The 16,435-nt window shown below is 36.7% G+C and overlaps 1 protein-coding gene across 5 annotated transcripts; it reads left to right on the top strand.

Moving 5' to 3' along the window:
• Nucleotides 1-6,425: 6,425 nt before the first annotated feature.
• LOC149145286 (UBP1-associated protein 2C-like) lies at nt 6,426-15,001 on the top strand. Of its 5 annotated transcripts, XM_089448592.1 has the most exons (4): nt 6,426-6,480; nt 6,599-6,694; nt 7,515-8,902; nt 10,632-11,063. In XM_089448592.1, the coding sequence occupies exon 3, from the start codon at nt 7,517-7,519 to the stop codon at nt 8,900-8,902; it is 1,386 nt and encodes a 461-aa protein (XP_089304718.1). In that variant the 5' UTR covers nt 6,426-6,480; nt 6,599-6,694; nt 7,515-7,516; the 3' UTR covers nt 10,632-11,063. The 5 variants fall into 5 exon arrangements, with proteins under 5 accessions (XP_089304718.1, XP_089304719.1, XP_089304720.1 ...); XM_089448593.1 differs by lacking the exons at nt 6,426-6,480; nt 10,632-11,063 and adding an exon at nt 14,436-15,001 and having other exon boundaries at nt 6,545-6,694; XM_089448594.1 differs by lacking the exons at nt 6,426-6,480; nt 10,632-11,063 and adding an exon at nt 13,593-14,491 and having other exon boundaries at nt 6,545-6,694.
• Nucleotides 15,002-16,435: the final 1,434 nt, after the last annotated feature.

Genomic DNA, 16,435 nt, shown 5'->3' with positions numbered 1-16,435 from the left:
TTGTACCATCTTGGTAAGAAGGATGTTGCTATTGATGGTGACATGGACAAAGCCAAGAAGTTCATTGAACGATTCCAAATGGTACCTCAAATAGTTCAAGATCAACTTGAAAAGAGTAAAGGCAAGTAGAAAGCAAAGCATGACAAGCATCGTGTGGATCACAAGTTCCAAGTCGGTGATGAAGTTTGGCTTCACATTAGCAAAGAGAGGCTCCAAGGAGAAGGTAAAAAGTTGAAACCAATTCGATATGGTCCATTCAGAATTCTGGAAAAGATTGGTGACAATGCCTTCAGGTTGGATTTGCCTTCATATATGCAAATTTATGTTGTTGTTAATGTGGAAAATTTAAGGTTGTATGAGCCTCCTTTGATTGAATATCAAGGAGAGAATGTTCAAATTCCGTCCATTGAAGATTTCTCTCCTGAATACCTTGATGAACTACAACAAGACACCATTCTTGACAAAAGAACAAGGTCTTCAAAACGAGGGAATGTGGATTACCTTCGTGTGGGGCTCAAAGGAACAAATCCTTCCAAATCCAAATGGATCGAGATTGGAAAGGTGAGGGAACTGTACCCTCATTTGTTGAACAACTGAAAGTGATCTTTTGGGGTCCAAAAGATTCCAGTGGGGAGGAATGATCAAGTTCTCAAAAATTTGCTCAAAATTCAAAGTTATCGGATCGATGTGGAACCTAAACGACCACGTAGTGCTCGTCATCCTGAATTTGGCACAACTCATTTCGTGCGAAATGAACTTTGTATGCTCCTAGAAACATGTTTTATTCGTTTTCCTAAACAAGTGAATTTAAAAGAAAATTTGCAAGTGGCCCAGTCAGCAGTCCATACTACTGACTGGCATGCCTACGTGGCAAGGTGACTGTGCATATAACTGTTTTCCTTCGATGAATTAGATTGTGCCAAGTGGCATGATTTCATTGGTGGAGTGTTGGATGAATTTCATTGGTTGGTTGGTGGCCAAGCACAAGATGCCACATGGCCCAGCCAGGGGCCGCCATGTCGCAGCTCGAGGGCCACCAAAAATTGGGTAAGGTTCGAGCAGTAGCGGGTGGGGGTCAAACCTGCGACCTCCAAGTGACAAGTCCAAGCCATTACCAACACGCCATACGATAGTTCTTATTAGCTATTGTTGTCGGAACATATTTAAAGTTAAAGTCTGGCGCCATTCAGAAAAGCAGCTAACCCTTGGGCGCGCGCCACCCAACAGAACCACCGACGGAGCGGAGTGGGGGTCCGACTAGCGAGGGCGAGCCGTTGGCCTTAGCCTTGGGCACATGGCCCCCCATGTGGCCCAAAATTTCGAGATTAAGGCCCCATTGGGCATTTAATCCATTCGACAAATTTGCCTAGAATTAGGCAAAATTGGTGCTCGATTAGCATAATTGGAGGCGAAATTGTAGGATGGTGCTGGATTTTGGGGAAATTGAGGTGCGATTAGCGGAAAGACTTGGGGAAGCCATAACTTCTTCAGTTTTTGACCAAATCAGGAGCAAAAAGATGTTAGACATACATTTTTGGGCATTCTGGAGCCATTGGAATAGATTTCAGAGCTGATTGAGCATTGTAAACTGATGTATTCACACTTTTGAGCATAATAGAGAGGGCAAAGCCATTGGAAGATAGACCAAGGAGATGTAGCCCAAGTGGGGTGAACTCCTTCATCATGTGCTATTGTGATATTGTTTTGGTGATGTTCATGTCTGTTATATGTCGTTGTTCAGTCATTAGTTTATGTTAATTTGTACATGAAATTTACATAAAAACATTCAAAAACTCATGTTAAAACTTTCAATTAACCTCATGAATCCTTAAGCATTTTTACATATTCTGAAGAGGAATTTAGCACCACAAAACTAATTTTCCCATTCATATCATTCGGACCCTGCAATTTTGAACCTGTGCGAGTGAACATTCGCAAACCACCTAAGACCTGTGCAAGCCAAACCAAATAAAGAAGAATGATCGTGATGATGATCCAAATGAGGGTCACTTGAATTGTATTTATAGCCATTCATGGGTGTCCAAATTCTCTTTTAAGCCGACCTATCCTTTTCTGCACATGTGAGCTTTGATTAAAAAATAAATTTTCCCTTGTCCAAATCAAGTGCTTCAAAAGTCAAAATTGGTCCTCTCAAAAAGAGGAATCTAGTCCCATGATTGGAATTTTCTATTGAGATTCCAATTTAACATACCCAGGGGTAAGATACTAATCTCATCTAAATTTCACACCTTAAACCATTGATGTACCTAACAACCTTTTCGACATCCTCTTCAATATGACGAAATCTAATGTTTAATTTATAACATTCTCCAACATATTCCTTTATTGACATAAATTTTTGTCTAAGATTTTACAATTGCTTGAAAATATTTAATTAGTAATCATTAAGAATGACCTTACCTTTTAACTTAACCACCATTCAGTCCCAACTCTTGATCTTGGACTTGCCCTTCCTCTTTTTGTTGGCTTGCAATTCCTCCCACCATAGAGTTGTGTGACCTTTCAATCTTGTCATTACATACTTCACTCTTTTTTCTTCATCAACATATTCATAATCAAAATATTTATCTATGGCATTGATCCAATCCATTAATTCATCAACATTTAAATTACCTTCATATACAAGCACCTCCATTTTTGGTTTGACACTCATTTATCGTCCTTAGCATTTTCTGTTGATTCTTCACCTTCTTCTTCACAAGAAGATTCTTCTTCACAAGAAGATTCTTCTTCTGCTCCAGTGACATCTCCCATATCAGCTCCTCTTTTCTAGGCAATTTCTAGCTCCTCATTTATATTGGCAAGGTTGCATTCACCACAGACCTTCTTCTGCTTCCTCCTCAAGTTGTTCCTTTATTTCTTTCAGCCATTTTTGAGAGAAAAATTATGCTTTGATACCAAATTGATGCATATAGAGGTAATTTTATTCCTAGATCAGTGCTTTGAATAATTTCTCCTCAAAGAGATCTGTTATCTCTCCTCTTCATGGATGACTTATTTGTGCTTTTACGTCTACAATAGCATTCCAAACTTAATTGTCAATTTCCTTTGTAATTTCCAAATTTCTTAATAAATAGAAAATCCTGGAATCTCCTTTTTCCCTTGGCACAAATCCTAAAACCAAATGGTAAAATCTAGAATCTACAGATCCATATGTCTACTTCAATAATCTTCAATCTAGAGTCTTAGAGACCCAATTACCTTTTTCTCTTGCGTTAGATTCGAAGATCCATATGATTTGATTAGTTACCATATTGTGCACTTCGACAAGGGTCGCATATGTTTGAACCCACATTTAGTTGCTAACCAAATAACTCGTTTGGCCAATATAACTTTTGGGCATGAGTTTCAAAATCTGCTCCATGTAGTAATTTGTAGTGGGTAGAGTATGTACACCTTCATATATTTTAATTTTTATAATTTAACTATGGTGATTCAATAACACGTTGGAGTAATATGGGAGAGGCCCAAGATCAAATCTTTTGCCTGCCACTATACCAGCAAGAGTACATCAAACAACGTCTTTCGCCTGCCACTATACCACCAAGAGTATATCTAACAACGTGTAAGCCATATATGCCAATAAACCTATGACTTAGCAAGAGTCTAGACGTCATGTGGGTGGGGGCGCCTACTCTTTGAGCATTATCACAATAGGCCAAACATGTCCCTTAGAATTGAACCCATGTGGATTAGAGAGCAAATTGTTCTCTCAACCACTCTAGCCTCCACCCTAAGACTGCACCTTCATATATATTAACAATCAAATCATTGTGCAGAAGGGAGTCCTTTGTCCCACGAATAAGGGGGTCTCATACACTAATTTGGTTTTTGGTTTGTATGTGACCTTAAAGTTAGATTGTTATTATTATTATCTAATTTGGGGTGGTTATGGAGGTTGTTATTGGAAGGCTTGTGGCACATGAGGAGGTCCACACATGTGACTTAACATGCTCATGTACTTAGTCTTCTTCCTATTTTTGGGAGATTATTCTTGTAGGGTGAACTTGTGGAGGATCTCTTCTTGCTATTTTTAGATATTCTAGGAGGGCACACTTGTGGAGACATTTCTTACTATTCTTGGACACACACACACATAATCTCATGGGGTTTTGGCATGGTAAAAACCCTAATTCATCCTCATCTCTTTGGATTTTCTTTGGGGAGATGAACCACTTGCCATTTTAGGATTTTGAGCAATTCTATTCTCATGGAGTGCTCTATTTACTTGGAATCTTGCACATTTATCTATGGAGTTAGTCCATAGGGATGATGGATGTCCTGCACTGTAAGGCATTTTCCAACCAATATAGGGGCCCCAACTGGGTTCAAAATTCGATTTACCTATCTAGCGAGGCTTGCGGGCATTTGCGCTAGGCTCAAGAGTATAATGGCAATTCCATTGACTTGTTCCCATGTCTCCTCGGTGACAGGTGACAAGTTTATCAATTTTCCTGATAAAAAAAAATCTATGGTGTTGATTACCTTGGAATTCACAGATGTAGAGTGGTTGCATGCATGCATAGTTTTAGAGGGTGCATTCTATGTGGACACATATATTTGACTTGGTTTGATGCCTATTTTTGGTGGTGCATCCCCTAAAAGAGCATTATTTGGGGCATATTACTACTGTTTTTGGATGGAAGCTAATTGTTAGGAAGGGCTAGTTTCCACATGTTGTAATGTGGTCCACCACAAATTTAGGAGGGATCTAATTATTCCATCACTATAATATTTGTTTGACTTGTCATGGAGTTAGTTAAAAGATAACATTTTGTTGTATAAGAGAAGAGATTCACTTTATAAGGTGATCTCCCTCACCATTATAAAGGTGGAGAACTTGTGGATGAAGGAGCTCTCCCCTTGGGCTACATTTTATTTGAATTTTCATTCTGAACAAAAGATTGGAGGTATCATTCAATCATATGTGAGGCTTAATTTTTGCATGCATTTAATGTTGTTGGATAGTTGTAGGAATCTCTTGCAAAGAATGTGTTGTGAAGGCTTTGTAATGGGGCATTTATCATTTGAATGGGAGTAATGTCTGGGGATTCTCCTTCTAATTTTATTTTTTATTGTTATATATTTGCATATATTAATTCCTTTTTTTAAACCATGGAAATTGGTAACTCATTAAAGTGGCATAGGTTAGGCTTGAGATTAAACCAACTGGCTGCAATATAACTTAAGAGTATATTCAACAACCCACAAGCCATGTATGCCAATAACTTGTGGCTTAGTAAGGGCAAAGGTGTCTCAAGGCACATTGGAGTGCACCTCTATTTGAGGGGCATCTACCCTTCTAGCTTTATCACAATGGGCCAAAGTCTCATTGGGGATTTGAAATTGGGTGGAGAGAGTGCAAAACCTACCTTCCAACCATATTGTCAATCCACCTCGACACTATCTATATTAATTCCTCACTATCAAACAAGTTATTGTTATAATTAATATACGATTCTCCAAGACTCACTACCATAACTATTTTTAACATTATCAAGGTTGATTTTGGCATGTTATTTGCAAAACTCTCCTCCTTAACCATTCACCAAACAACCCTTTTTAGAGTGATATCCTTGACTCTATTTGCCCTAGATTTGGTAGGCACTAGTCTTGCAATTTTTCTTCATCTTTCCCTTGTCATACAACTCACTATTTCATTATGCTACTACCGCCCATTTTGTTAAGGCTCACTCTTCAAAATTCAACTCGTGCCTCCACTTAATAACTTTAATAACCTTATATTTAGGGATGTCTTGCTTTACGTGGACAAAATTCAGGTAAAAGTGTGTGGAAAAATTATTGTGGTTACTATAAATAATTTTCCTAAATACATAAAACTAGCCCCTTAATACTTAAAACTTTACATTATATAAAAATGCTAAATTATTATAATAGATACAATCAATTTTCCTTATACCCACACACTCTATGCCTCTAACCAAAATCATATTAAACATTCCCGACCATATAACAATACTCAACTAAAAATATACATTATACACTAAATACACACATCTAAGAACTTTACTTTATATATTAGATATTTCTACACAATACGAATCTAAACTTTCTATATTTATCATTGAAGTGCAACTCTATTTGCCATTCCAAAAATTTAAAAAACCATATAACAATGCTCAACTAAAAATATGCATTATACACCAAATACACACATCCAAAAACTTTACTTACCAAATACACACATCCAAAAACATTACTTTATATATTTATCATTGAAGTCCAACTCTATTTGCAATTCCAAAAATTTAGAAAACCAATGGAAAAATATTGAAGTGTTAAATAAAAATACATTTTATATTTCCCTGGCCACGAGTTTTAACCTAATGTGAGGTCGGCCTTGTTTCTAAAATGATCTATAAATGCTCGTATTTCTTGGAGCATTAGGTGCTCAATCACAACGTGAACTTGACGCCTGACATAAAATTTTACGCGCTCGTGAGATTAGGGTTGAGGAGAATAATTGAAAGAATTGGTTACATCAGACTTTCTTTTTAAGGCCCTCTATTTATTTCTTTTTTTCCTCCTCTTCCAGTGGTTTATCGACCTCTTCCAGTGGTTTATCGATTGGCGATTTCAGGGCAGCATATTCGCTGCTTGTTCCGGCAAATTTCTTGCTCTGTTCTGTGCGCCCACCCATTTTTTGTGCGAGGTAAGCATTTTGCACCTAAGTCTGTACTGTATTATTGTTTTCTTAAAGCAAGGAAACCCTGCTGGGCTTTTTTATTTAACTGAAGATTGACATTGGCACTGGAAATATATACGAGGTCAGTGGTTCGATGTGAAAACAATATACTGAACCTATGCCTATAATTTGTTCTTGATTCTAGTCGTTAAGCTTTCCAATAAACTGGGTTTCGAATGAAATTTTTTCTAATGAGTTTCACTGTTTTAGAAAATGATGTATTGGATTATTTTGAGGGAAGATTTTTTGTTCAGTTATTATGGGCAATTTTCTGCTTGGTTTTTTTTTTTTTTTTTTTTTTTGTGGAACTTTGTAGTCAGACCTGTGCTATTATAGCGAAACTTTAAACTATGTGAGCTGGAATTTCTGTCCAGTCGTTCACGGAGGGTGCTCTTATTGTCAATATTTTTTTCTGTACAAAATGCTGTCCTTTCTTTGAGTTATCTGGATCTATTTTCTTATTTTATTTTATTATTTATGGACAAAATCTGCAATCGTTTGCATGGTTCGATATGTTTCTAATTAAGCCGAAAACTATTTAGGGTTGAATGTCTGTTTGTTTTCTTCCTTTTAATGCCTTTTTACACCTACCTGGTCTACAGTATCTCTTTAGCAGAATCATAATCAAATTCAATGAGGTAAATGGTTTAGGTTGTTGGGTTTTTAAGATTTCTTGTCTGCGGTTGAACGGCTCAGTTATGAAATTTCCCAGGTCTTTGTTTTGTGTGTCAGAACTACCAGGCTATATTTACTGAATGAAGGCTTCTGTTTGTTTTTTCTTGTGCAGAAATGGAAGGAAAGGATGGAAACGAAGGGAAGAAGCGAAAATTGGAGGATTCAAACACTCCAAAAATCACAGAAGAAGTTGCTGCCAAGCTGTTGGGCCATTTAACTAAAGAGCAGCTTTTCGATATTCTAAAACCAGCGATCACTAATCATTCTGATATTCTTGATCAAGTAAGAAAAATTACGGATCTGGATTTGACTTTAAAGAAGCTCTTTGTTAGAGGGATTGGGTATGAAACTACCTTAGAGTCATTCAAATCAGTCTTTGCCGAGCATGGAGAAATTGTAGATGCAGTTGTCGTCACTGACAAGACCACTGGTAAGAACAAGGGATATGGATTTATCACATATAAACATGCTGATTGTGCCTTGAGTGCGTTGGAAGAACCCATCAAGATGATTGATGGTAGAATGGTTGTCTGTAATCTGGCTGCTGCTGGGCAGCATCAATCGCAGCTGAACCAACTCCTTCAACAGCCCATACAGCCAGTTAATCCCTTTCAACTCCAACAACACCTTCTTCCATCCATGGTACCTGTACAGCCCATACAGCCAGCTAATCCCTTTCAACCAGCTACAACAGATCCTAACTTAAGGAGGGTCTATGTGGGTAATGTTCCTGAAGACATGCAACCTGCTAGAATGACTAATTTTTTCTCTCGTTATGGAGACATTGAAGAAGGCCCTGGTGGTTTTGACAGACAAACTGGTAAGTCCAAAGGATACTCCCTTATTCTTTACAAAACAATTGAAGCAACAAATCGAGCCCTGGAAGATCCTGTTAAATCAATAGATGGGCATCAACTTTTTTGTAAATTAGCATTTGAAGGACAAAAGCAGAAAGTTGCAGCAAACCAGGGCCAAGTTGTTCCTGATTTGAAGGATAAAGGTGATGTAAATCACGTTTCACAATATGGTGGACTGGGTCATGGGCCAGTCAACCCACCACTTATTGGTCATCGGAATACCGTGAATCCAACATCAGTACCAGTTACCGGTCTAAATCCATATGGATTAAGTGATGCAGCACTGCCAAGTTTGTCTAGAGACCCTGCTGCAACAAACCTTCCTTATAGTTCATTAAACTCTTCAACACAGTTGGACTTGGGCCGCCAACTTCTTCTCCAAGGAACAACTTCTGGTCGGGCATCACTAGGTGCAGGCAGTTACGGTCTTGGTCCATATGGATCCTCTGGATATGGAAGTCACTCATATAACAGTTTTGGAGGTGCAACATCTCACTATGGGATTTCTTCAAGTTCATCTGTTGCCCAAACTGCTGCATATGATGGAGCAAGTCATTACCCCCTTACATCTCATCAAAGTCAACTCCCAGGGACATCTCCATCATCGGGACTCCCTGGCATGCGTTCTTTCTACACATCCTAGGTTTGTGCTCATTCTTATTCCTCTTCTCCCGTTTGTTTTAGTTCATTTTCAATTGTCTTTAAATATATATTTGAAATGTTGTTTTGATATTTTGTCTTGCACTATATGTCAAAAACCACTTATGAATCTTTGAGCCTTTTGATTTGGATGTCCCTTGTTATGTTTCTTGTAACTTCTTTCTCTGGCAATTGATGAGAATAAGTTCGGAGCAAGTTTGGCAAAACAACCTTTTTCTAGCATTTTCTCTCTTGTTTTTAGTTTATTGTTACTCCTTTTTAAAAGAAACCCTTTTGAATAATCAAATACCTTAGGCTTAATCTAGTCATTGTGGTAATTGAGGATACTGGTTGGTATTCAGTATGGAGTTAAAGTCAGGTTGGCCAAATCATATCTGTGTTATAATTGTGGTGTACGGTTACTAGATGTGAGGCCAATTGTAGGCAAGATGTCATGGGCAGAAAGGGCACTTGGTTTACAGGGTACATTTTAGTATGTGTTACATTTTCAGAACCTGTCATCTTAACTGTTTTTACTATTAAATTAACAGTTGTAGTTTAGCTATGTGCAAATAAGCACTCCAAAAAATATTGAATTGTATGAGAGTGGTTAGGTAAAAGGGTGTTTGCAAGAAGTGGAGAAAACTCTGATTGAATTCGTAGTCCATTTTAGTGTTAGGTTGTGTCTTTATCTTGTGGCTTTGTTATTTTCATGTCAATATTGTTCTTACTTATGCATCCTTAACGAGATCAGGATTTTTGCATATCTGTTTCTGTTCTTTGCTGCCAGCTGGAGCTCATCTGACTGTGGATTCTATTTGAGCCAATGCTGATTGCCATCTCATCTTCTTTTATCGTAGAGTTCTTGTGGCGTATGCTAGAGTTTTTCAATTGACTGTTTTACTTCAACTTTAGATGTATTTTCCTGCATGTTTTATTAGTTTGGCTGTATCTTAACATTGACTTAAAATCAAAACCATAGTGTTGGACAAGTTTGGTGACTACAAGGAGGTTTATTCTTGGTGTGATAGGCTTGGAGTCTGTCTCGTTTGCTGGCATGATTTTGAATTATTATGAGTGGAAAGTGTCCCAGAAGCAGATGATTGTTTAACAAGAAGATGATATATGTTGGGATGCATTTGTTGTGTTTCAAAAGATTTCAGTTTGTCTCTGCATATCCAAAATCCAATACATGTTTTGGCTGCTTGATTGTTTTATTTTTTGTTTGCTAAGTGGTTTGGGCCTTGAGATGACTGCATGCTTTGGTTCAAGAAAATGCAACCCTGGGGCATCTAAGTTGTCAAAAAGCACCTGAGGATCGCACCTGGCCTGGGCCACACTAGCCCTTAATATCACTGGATTTTTGCCCAGGGAGTTTTCAACCGGTAACCTTCACATCACGGAGTGTCTTAACAGTATACCCCATTGCTGTCTATTCAATACCCTGTAGGCTTTGGCTGCTTGACATTCATGCTTGTTTTTTTATTCTACTGAGTTTTTGAATTAATCAATTTTTTTCTTCTTGAGAAGCACAGTATTGGGTTTTGCTTCTCACTATGCCTGTTTTTTAATATAAATTGGTATGTGTAGAAAATTTCCCAGCTGGTACAATCTTCGTATTTGTTTTAAATGTTATTCCTGGAAACAACAGTGCTTTTTATTGTTTATTCCTATAAAGGAATGAACAAAACATTATCCGTATTTGACAAGAATGTGATCGAATTGGCTGGCAGATACATGATATCTTTACAATGAGAGTGGAGAACTAAGAACTGTGTATGATGATCAAGGATGAGATTGGTGGCAATGGTTTTAAGGACTTCTGCGGGATTTTGGGTTTCACAAGCTTTGATGATGGTTGCTCCTGGTTGAAGATGGAATTGACAGCAGCTAGCAACAATTTTAACTATTTTACTTGTGTAGTATTCTTTTCCTAGGGATTTAGATGTTAGACATCTGTACTTTTTCCTTTTATGAACTGTCTGACTCCTACATATCTGCTGTGGAAGGAGTTAAATTACGGCTCTACCGTTATATTTGTGTTGTCTTTTTTTGTTATACATTTTGGATTGCAAAAAACTGTTGCAAAGCTGCAATCTCAATCTGATTAGTGGCTTTCTTTTTCATGGACTATAATATGCCATCGCAAGTGATTTGACCCACTATTTTTATTCTCTTATCTTTTTTGATTTTATTTATTTTTGTGACAAAATGCTTTGCTTTAACTATTACTTTAATGCAATAAGGATAGTGCCTTTCCCTCTAGATGGCACCATAGGATACAACCAAAGGCTCTTATTTTTTCAATGCACGTGGAATTTTTCCAAATAGGGGTAAAAATTTGAACATGTTTCTAATGGTCGATCATGACAACATGATGCATTATGAAGGCTAAAGCACTTCGAAAATGTTGTTTGAATGTTTAGGCATGCTTAAATCCAATGTAAGTATTAACGAAAGGTTCATGTTAGGATTTTTCATTGGGAAGTTGGAATTAAGTCTTGAGCAAAATTTATTTGTTATCTGAAACATGGGTTTATTTTGGCCAGGTCTTTAGTTGGCCAGGTTCTCTTTTGGAATGGTAGCTAGGGTAAATCAAATTATGTGGAAGCTTGAAGCTTTGTTAACATATGGCCTACAATTGTTACAACAAGGCTGAACATGTTACCTATGAGAATTGAATCTAGGTTGGGAGGATAATCTATTGAAACCCTTTGCTTGGTTCATTACATTAGGGTTGCCTATTGATATGCCACCTACCCAAATTGTGTGGGTGGGCTTATATCAAGAGGTGAGTATTTTATTTAATTCATTACATCCTGGACCTTACTCTCCTATACAAAGAAGGGATTTAATTATTTCATGTGTTTCCTATGTAACTCATGAAGGGCAAACGACCTTATGAAATGCTCATGTTGCATTGCCTTGTTGAGGTCAAATCAACTTCAATGAGTATGGTGGTGGTGATCAGCAGTTGGTGGGGCCAACAAATTTAGAGGGGAACAAAGTATTCTTCAATTTCACATTACTTGCTTTTGAGTTTCTCCAACAGTTAGGCACAAACAAAGCATTCTGGGAAGAAATTTAGTATTTACTATGGCATGCATTGCCATGGTTGAGAAATTTGTGGAAATAATTCATGAGAGGCTCCCTTTTTGGTTGATGCTTATTTTTTGGAGCTTGCAAGGTCCATTATTGTTGAGAGGTGGAATGGTTTCAACACCCCACTATCTCTTCATTGTGGCTCTGGGTGTGTCTCCACTTTTGAAGTGCACGTTTTGGCATGAACTGCCTTGAATAGTTCTCCAATAACTGGCTTAAATGATTCTCCAAGAACCCACAATAATTCACGTCTCTTATTTCATTTTTTTTAAATAATTTTATTCCATTTTTCAAGATGTGTTTTTTTTGAAATATTTATATTTCATAGTACATTTCCTGTGGTGACCCATTAGGCACTTCCCATTCTGAGGATGGTACCCTGCATCAACTGGCTTCTGTAGAAGCTTGAAACTGTCAACAATATTGTCATCAAGAGCTGAAAATGTCACTCGCAGGAATCTAATCTGGATAGGGAGGGTGACACTCCCTAAGTGCCCAGGCTAGAGTCTAGACCCAATTTGCTGTTTTTTTGTCTTGAAACCATGTTTTCAGATTTCCAATTTTTTTGGGGGTCACATTTCAATGCCTCTGTTTCAGAATTCATACCTTTTCCCCCGACTTACCTGTTTTAAAAAATCCTACCTGTTTCCATGTTTCATGCAACTTAGATTTGGGGGACATTGACTTCCTGAGATAGGGGTTGTAGGAGAGGAAGAGATAATGCTGGGAGGAGTGGTAGATAAGCACAATGCTGTAGAGTGAGGATATTGCAGCTGGAACCAAAAGTCTGCTGGGTTTTGAGTGAAATATGAAACTAAGTCATTTCATGGTAATGTTAAAGGCCGGTTCAGACAGGTTCCATCCAGTCCTGATAGCACTGGTTGGAACAAGGGAAGGTTTAAAAAAAATTGAAGCCGTCATCATAATGTCAGGGTGGATGCCTTGATGTGCAGAATGAGTTCGTTTTCATATCCTTAAGTGGGAACATTTGTTCTCTTATATGGATTTTGACTAGCCTTAACCACCAAGACTCTGGTGTTACCTTTGGAAAAAGGTTGCTTTCAGAGTCTCTTTCTTTTAACAAAGAGACTGCACAGTGGTTAATGTTTGCCATTATTATGTTGTCAATTTTAGTCCCAGGTCGTGTGCTTTTACTTTATTTATGTTTTCCTTTCTCTGAAAATGTTATGGCCATGGTCAACTTCTTTAATTCATATCTCTTATTATGTATTTTGTAAATTGGGAATTGTGATATAGTTCTTTTGCGTTGCAGTGCCGTAATACTCAGGCTGTTTTAGACGAGTATGGCCAAATTTTATGCATTCCTAGATTTTAGAGAATTAGGAGAAGATTTTCTAGTTTCTGTTCTATTCTTCAGTATTTAAACAATTTATGGGCAATTTATTGATTATTAATGATGGTTCCTTCATTTTGTGAATTACCCAGTCAAATTTGTGATCATTTCAATATAGATTTGTACAGATTACAAACATTCTAGAGTATAGATTGCCTGTTTAAGCAGATAAGATGGTTTGAACCTTGAGCATCTTCTACAGAATTAAGAAATAAGGTTATCCTTGTCTTAAGCGTAGGTGAGGAAAAGCTTCAGTGCCACTAAGGTTCCCACACCTGAAGCTCACTATGGAGGGCGGTGCTCTCTCTAAACAATCCCCCATGCTCCTAAAGTGATTGCTGGTGCTACTAGATCTCACATGAGAAGGAAGTGCTTGTGACAAGAATGCTTAAGAAAGCCTAGTAGATCGTATAAATATTTGTGGTTTTTGGTTTTGAATCTAAATTCAAAAACTTCGAATTATCTGTTTTTATGATGGCCTATTTGAACTGCCGATTGAAATTTAAACTGTCAATTGCATATTACTACTATTTGGTTATGATGCGCTGTTTTCATTTCATGGTTGGTGTTGTCTCTTACAACTTGATAATGACAATATTTTCTGTTGAAACTTGAAGGTTGATGTTATGGTTGAGCATTTGATGACAAGACCTTTGTTTTCATAATTTTCGCAACTAAATATTTGTGGTTTTTGGTTTTGAATCTAAATTCAAAAACTTTGAATTATCTGTTTTTATGATGGCCTATTTGAACTGCCGATTGAAATTTAAACTGTCAATTGTATATTACTACTATTTGGTTATGATGCCCTGTTTTCATTTCATGGTTGGTGTTGTCTCTTACAATTTGATAATGACAAAATATTTTCTGTTAAAACTTGAAGGTTGATGTTATGGTTGAGCATTTGGTGACAAGAGCTTTGTTTTCATAATTTTCGCAACTAATTCACAATTCTGCATGCATTTTTCAAAATTTTAAACAGCAAAATATATAAAAATATATATTATAATAAAAATGCTTCTTTAACATTTTGCTTTTGGTGTCTCATTTCCACTTCCTGCTTTGTTCCCGCGCCCAACAGCTCTGGTCGGAGTAATCAGAAAAAAGTTGAACACTGGAAGGGATGGTCAAAGAGAACCCCGAGGTTTAGAGAACTCCATACTTTCAGTAATGGATGAATGAAAGTATTACAGATGTATGTTTGATTTGAAAAAAAGTTTTCGTATGTCGTGTAAGCTCAATGAAATAATGGCTAATCACATTTTGTGGGAGTAACGCATATTTTATTAAGCAAAATATGATGTCCATGATGGGTCAATGCTCCCTCGCATAGGTGAGGTACAAAATAAGTGTTTATCAAGAAGAATTTGGACAATTTATTTTTAAGCAGTTGCTTCTCAGAGAAATGGAAATAAGCAGTTGCTTCTCAGAGAAATGGAAGTAAATTTTGGTTACAATTTTCTCAGTAATGACCATTGTTTAATACCCACACATGAGTTGATGTATATGAAGCAAATAAATGGCTTGTTGCCATCTGTTGTTGAACTGTACAGAACTTATATTGTAAATTAAAATTTGTACGTCATAGTGATGGTGAAGACTCAAATTATTTCAAGGTCAATTGAATGCATAAAATTTAGCTGAGTACATGAATAATTTGGATGTTGTGAATCCTAAAATATGTTCTCTACGAAGCTCTATAGCAGTACAACTTGTCCATAATAAGCAACACATCTGTTTCATTATGATTAGAGAGGATGAATCGGATTTAAATAATTGAAGCTAGTATAGGTGGAGAATAGTCAACAAATTGATTTGCATTAATGCCCATTTCCATTTCTGTGGAGGTATTTTCATCCATAGATTGTAATATATTTGTTCAAGGCCGTCATTGCTATTGTATTTTTCTTTCTTTATTGTTTTTATGGTGATGCTATAATAATGTCAGTGGTTTTTAGACCTGCCAACTTGATTAGTGCTGCATTTTGATTTGTATGATTACAATATCATGGTTTATATATGAAAACAAATATTGCAGGGCTTGTTTATTTTTATGGCTACCTTCAAGCCCTCTCACATTCATGGAAAGAATGATAGTATGAAGAATTTTTTGAGGTAATCCTCGTTATAAGGACCCCTAACGACCCCTTATTTGTCATATGTTTCCCATTCACTTTTTTATATTCTCTTTTTTTTTTTTTTTTTAGCAATTGTCACATGGGATTTTTTCCCATATTTAAAATCCCATATCTAAAGCTTAACGAAAGTCTGTTAGGATGGGTTAGTTTGTATTTGCAAATAGTGACAAAGCAATGATACGGGTCCATGAACTTAATAGTAAGATCCACCCCTCTTCCTCGAAGCACCATCTAAAACTGTGTCCTTGACTCTTTTTGAGGTTGCTTGATCTATATTTCTCTATACATACAAAAAATATGAAATAACCTGGCCCCAAGAACAGCTTGGACTCCCTCAACCTCTTCAACATGATGAATGTAGAGGAAAATTGTGTATCTGCAATCTTCATCAATGATAGATGTATGTTCTCTTCATTGATTGTGAGGAAAATTGTGTATCTGCAATCACGAAGTTTGAAGACTTTATCCTGTCCTTACCTATCAAAGAAGAACTAAACCTTCCATTGAAGTTGTTGTCTTTGAAAGACTCAGTATGATTACTAACATAAAACCTTGGATCCACTACACCATGTCTCCCCTTGACCTAGATGGGATAGTAGGGTATCTACATCCCATGCCTAAAAACCCTAAGTAGTTACCACTTAAGCATTGGATTGTTTCTAATGATCCAAAAATACACTTGATAGAATTTGAAACTACTTATTCTTCCCACATAAGTTGTTAGATGATCCAAAAATACAATTTTATCATAGGTTATAAAATTAGAATAAAATAATTATTAATTTAAGATATTAAATTAATAATTATTATTCTAGAATGTTTAATTATTTAATGGAGATTTTTAGAATTAGCATATTGTTGTAACTAGATATGACTCTCCAAATGTGTCGTATCTTAGGCTCTTTTATAGGAGATTAGTTAGCTAGTTGGTTTGAATAGCATT

Source organism: Pinus tabuliformis, chromosome X (assembly GCF_031772625.1).
Source record: "Pinus tabuliformis cultivar Carrire ecotype Pingquan chromosome X, CPIR1, whole genome shotgun sequence".
In the NCBI taxonomy this organism is placed as follows: Eukaryota; Viridiplantae; Streptophyta; class Pinopsida; order Pinales; family Pinaceae; genus Pinus; species Pinus tabuliformis.
Note: the sequence above shows the minus strand (reverse complement) of the source record. Positions and strands in the feature narration are given on the sequence as shown.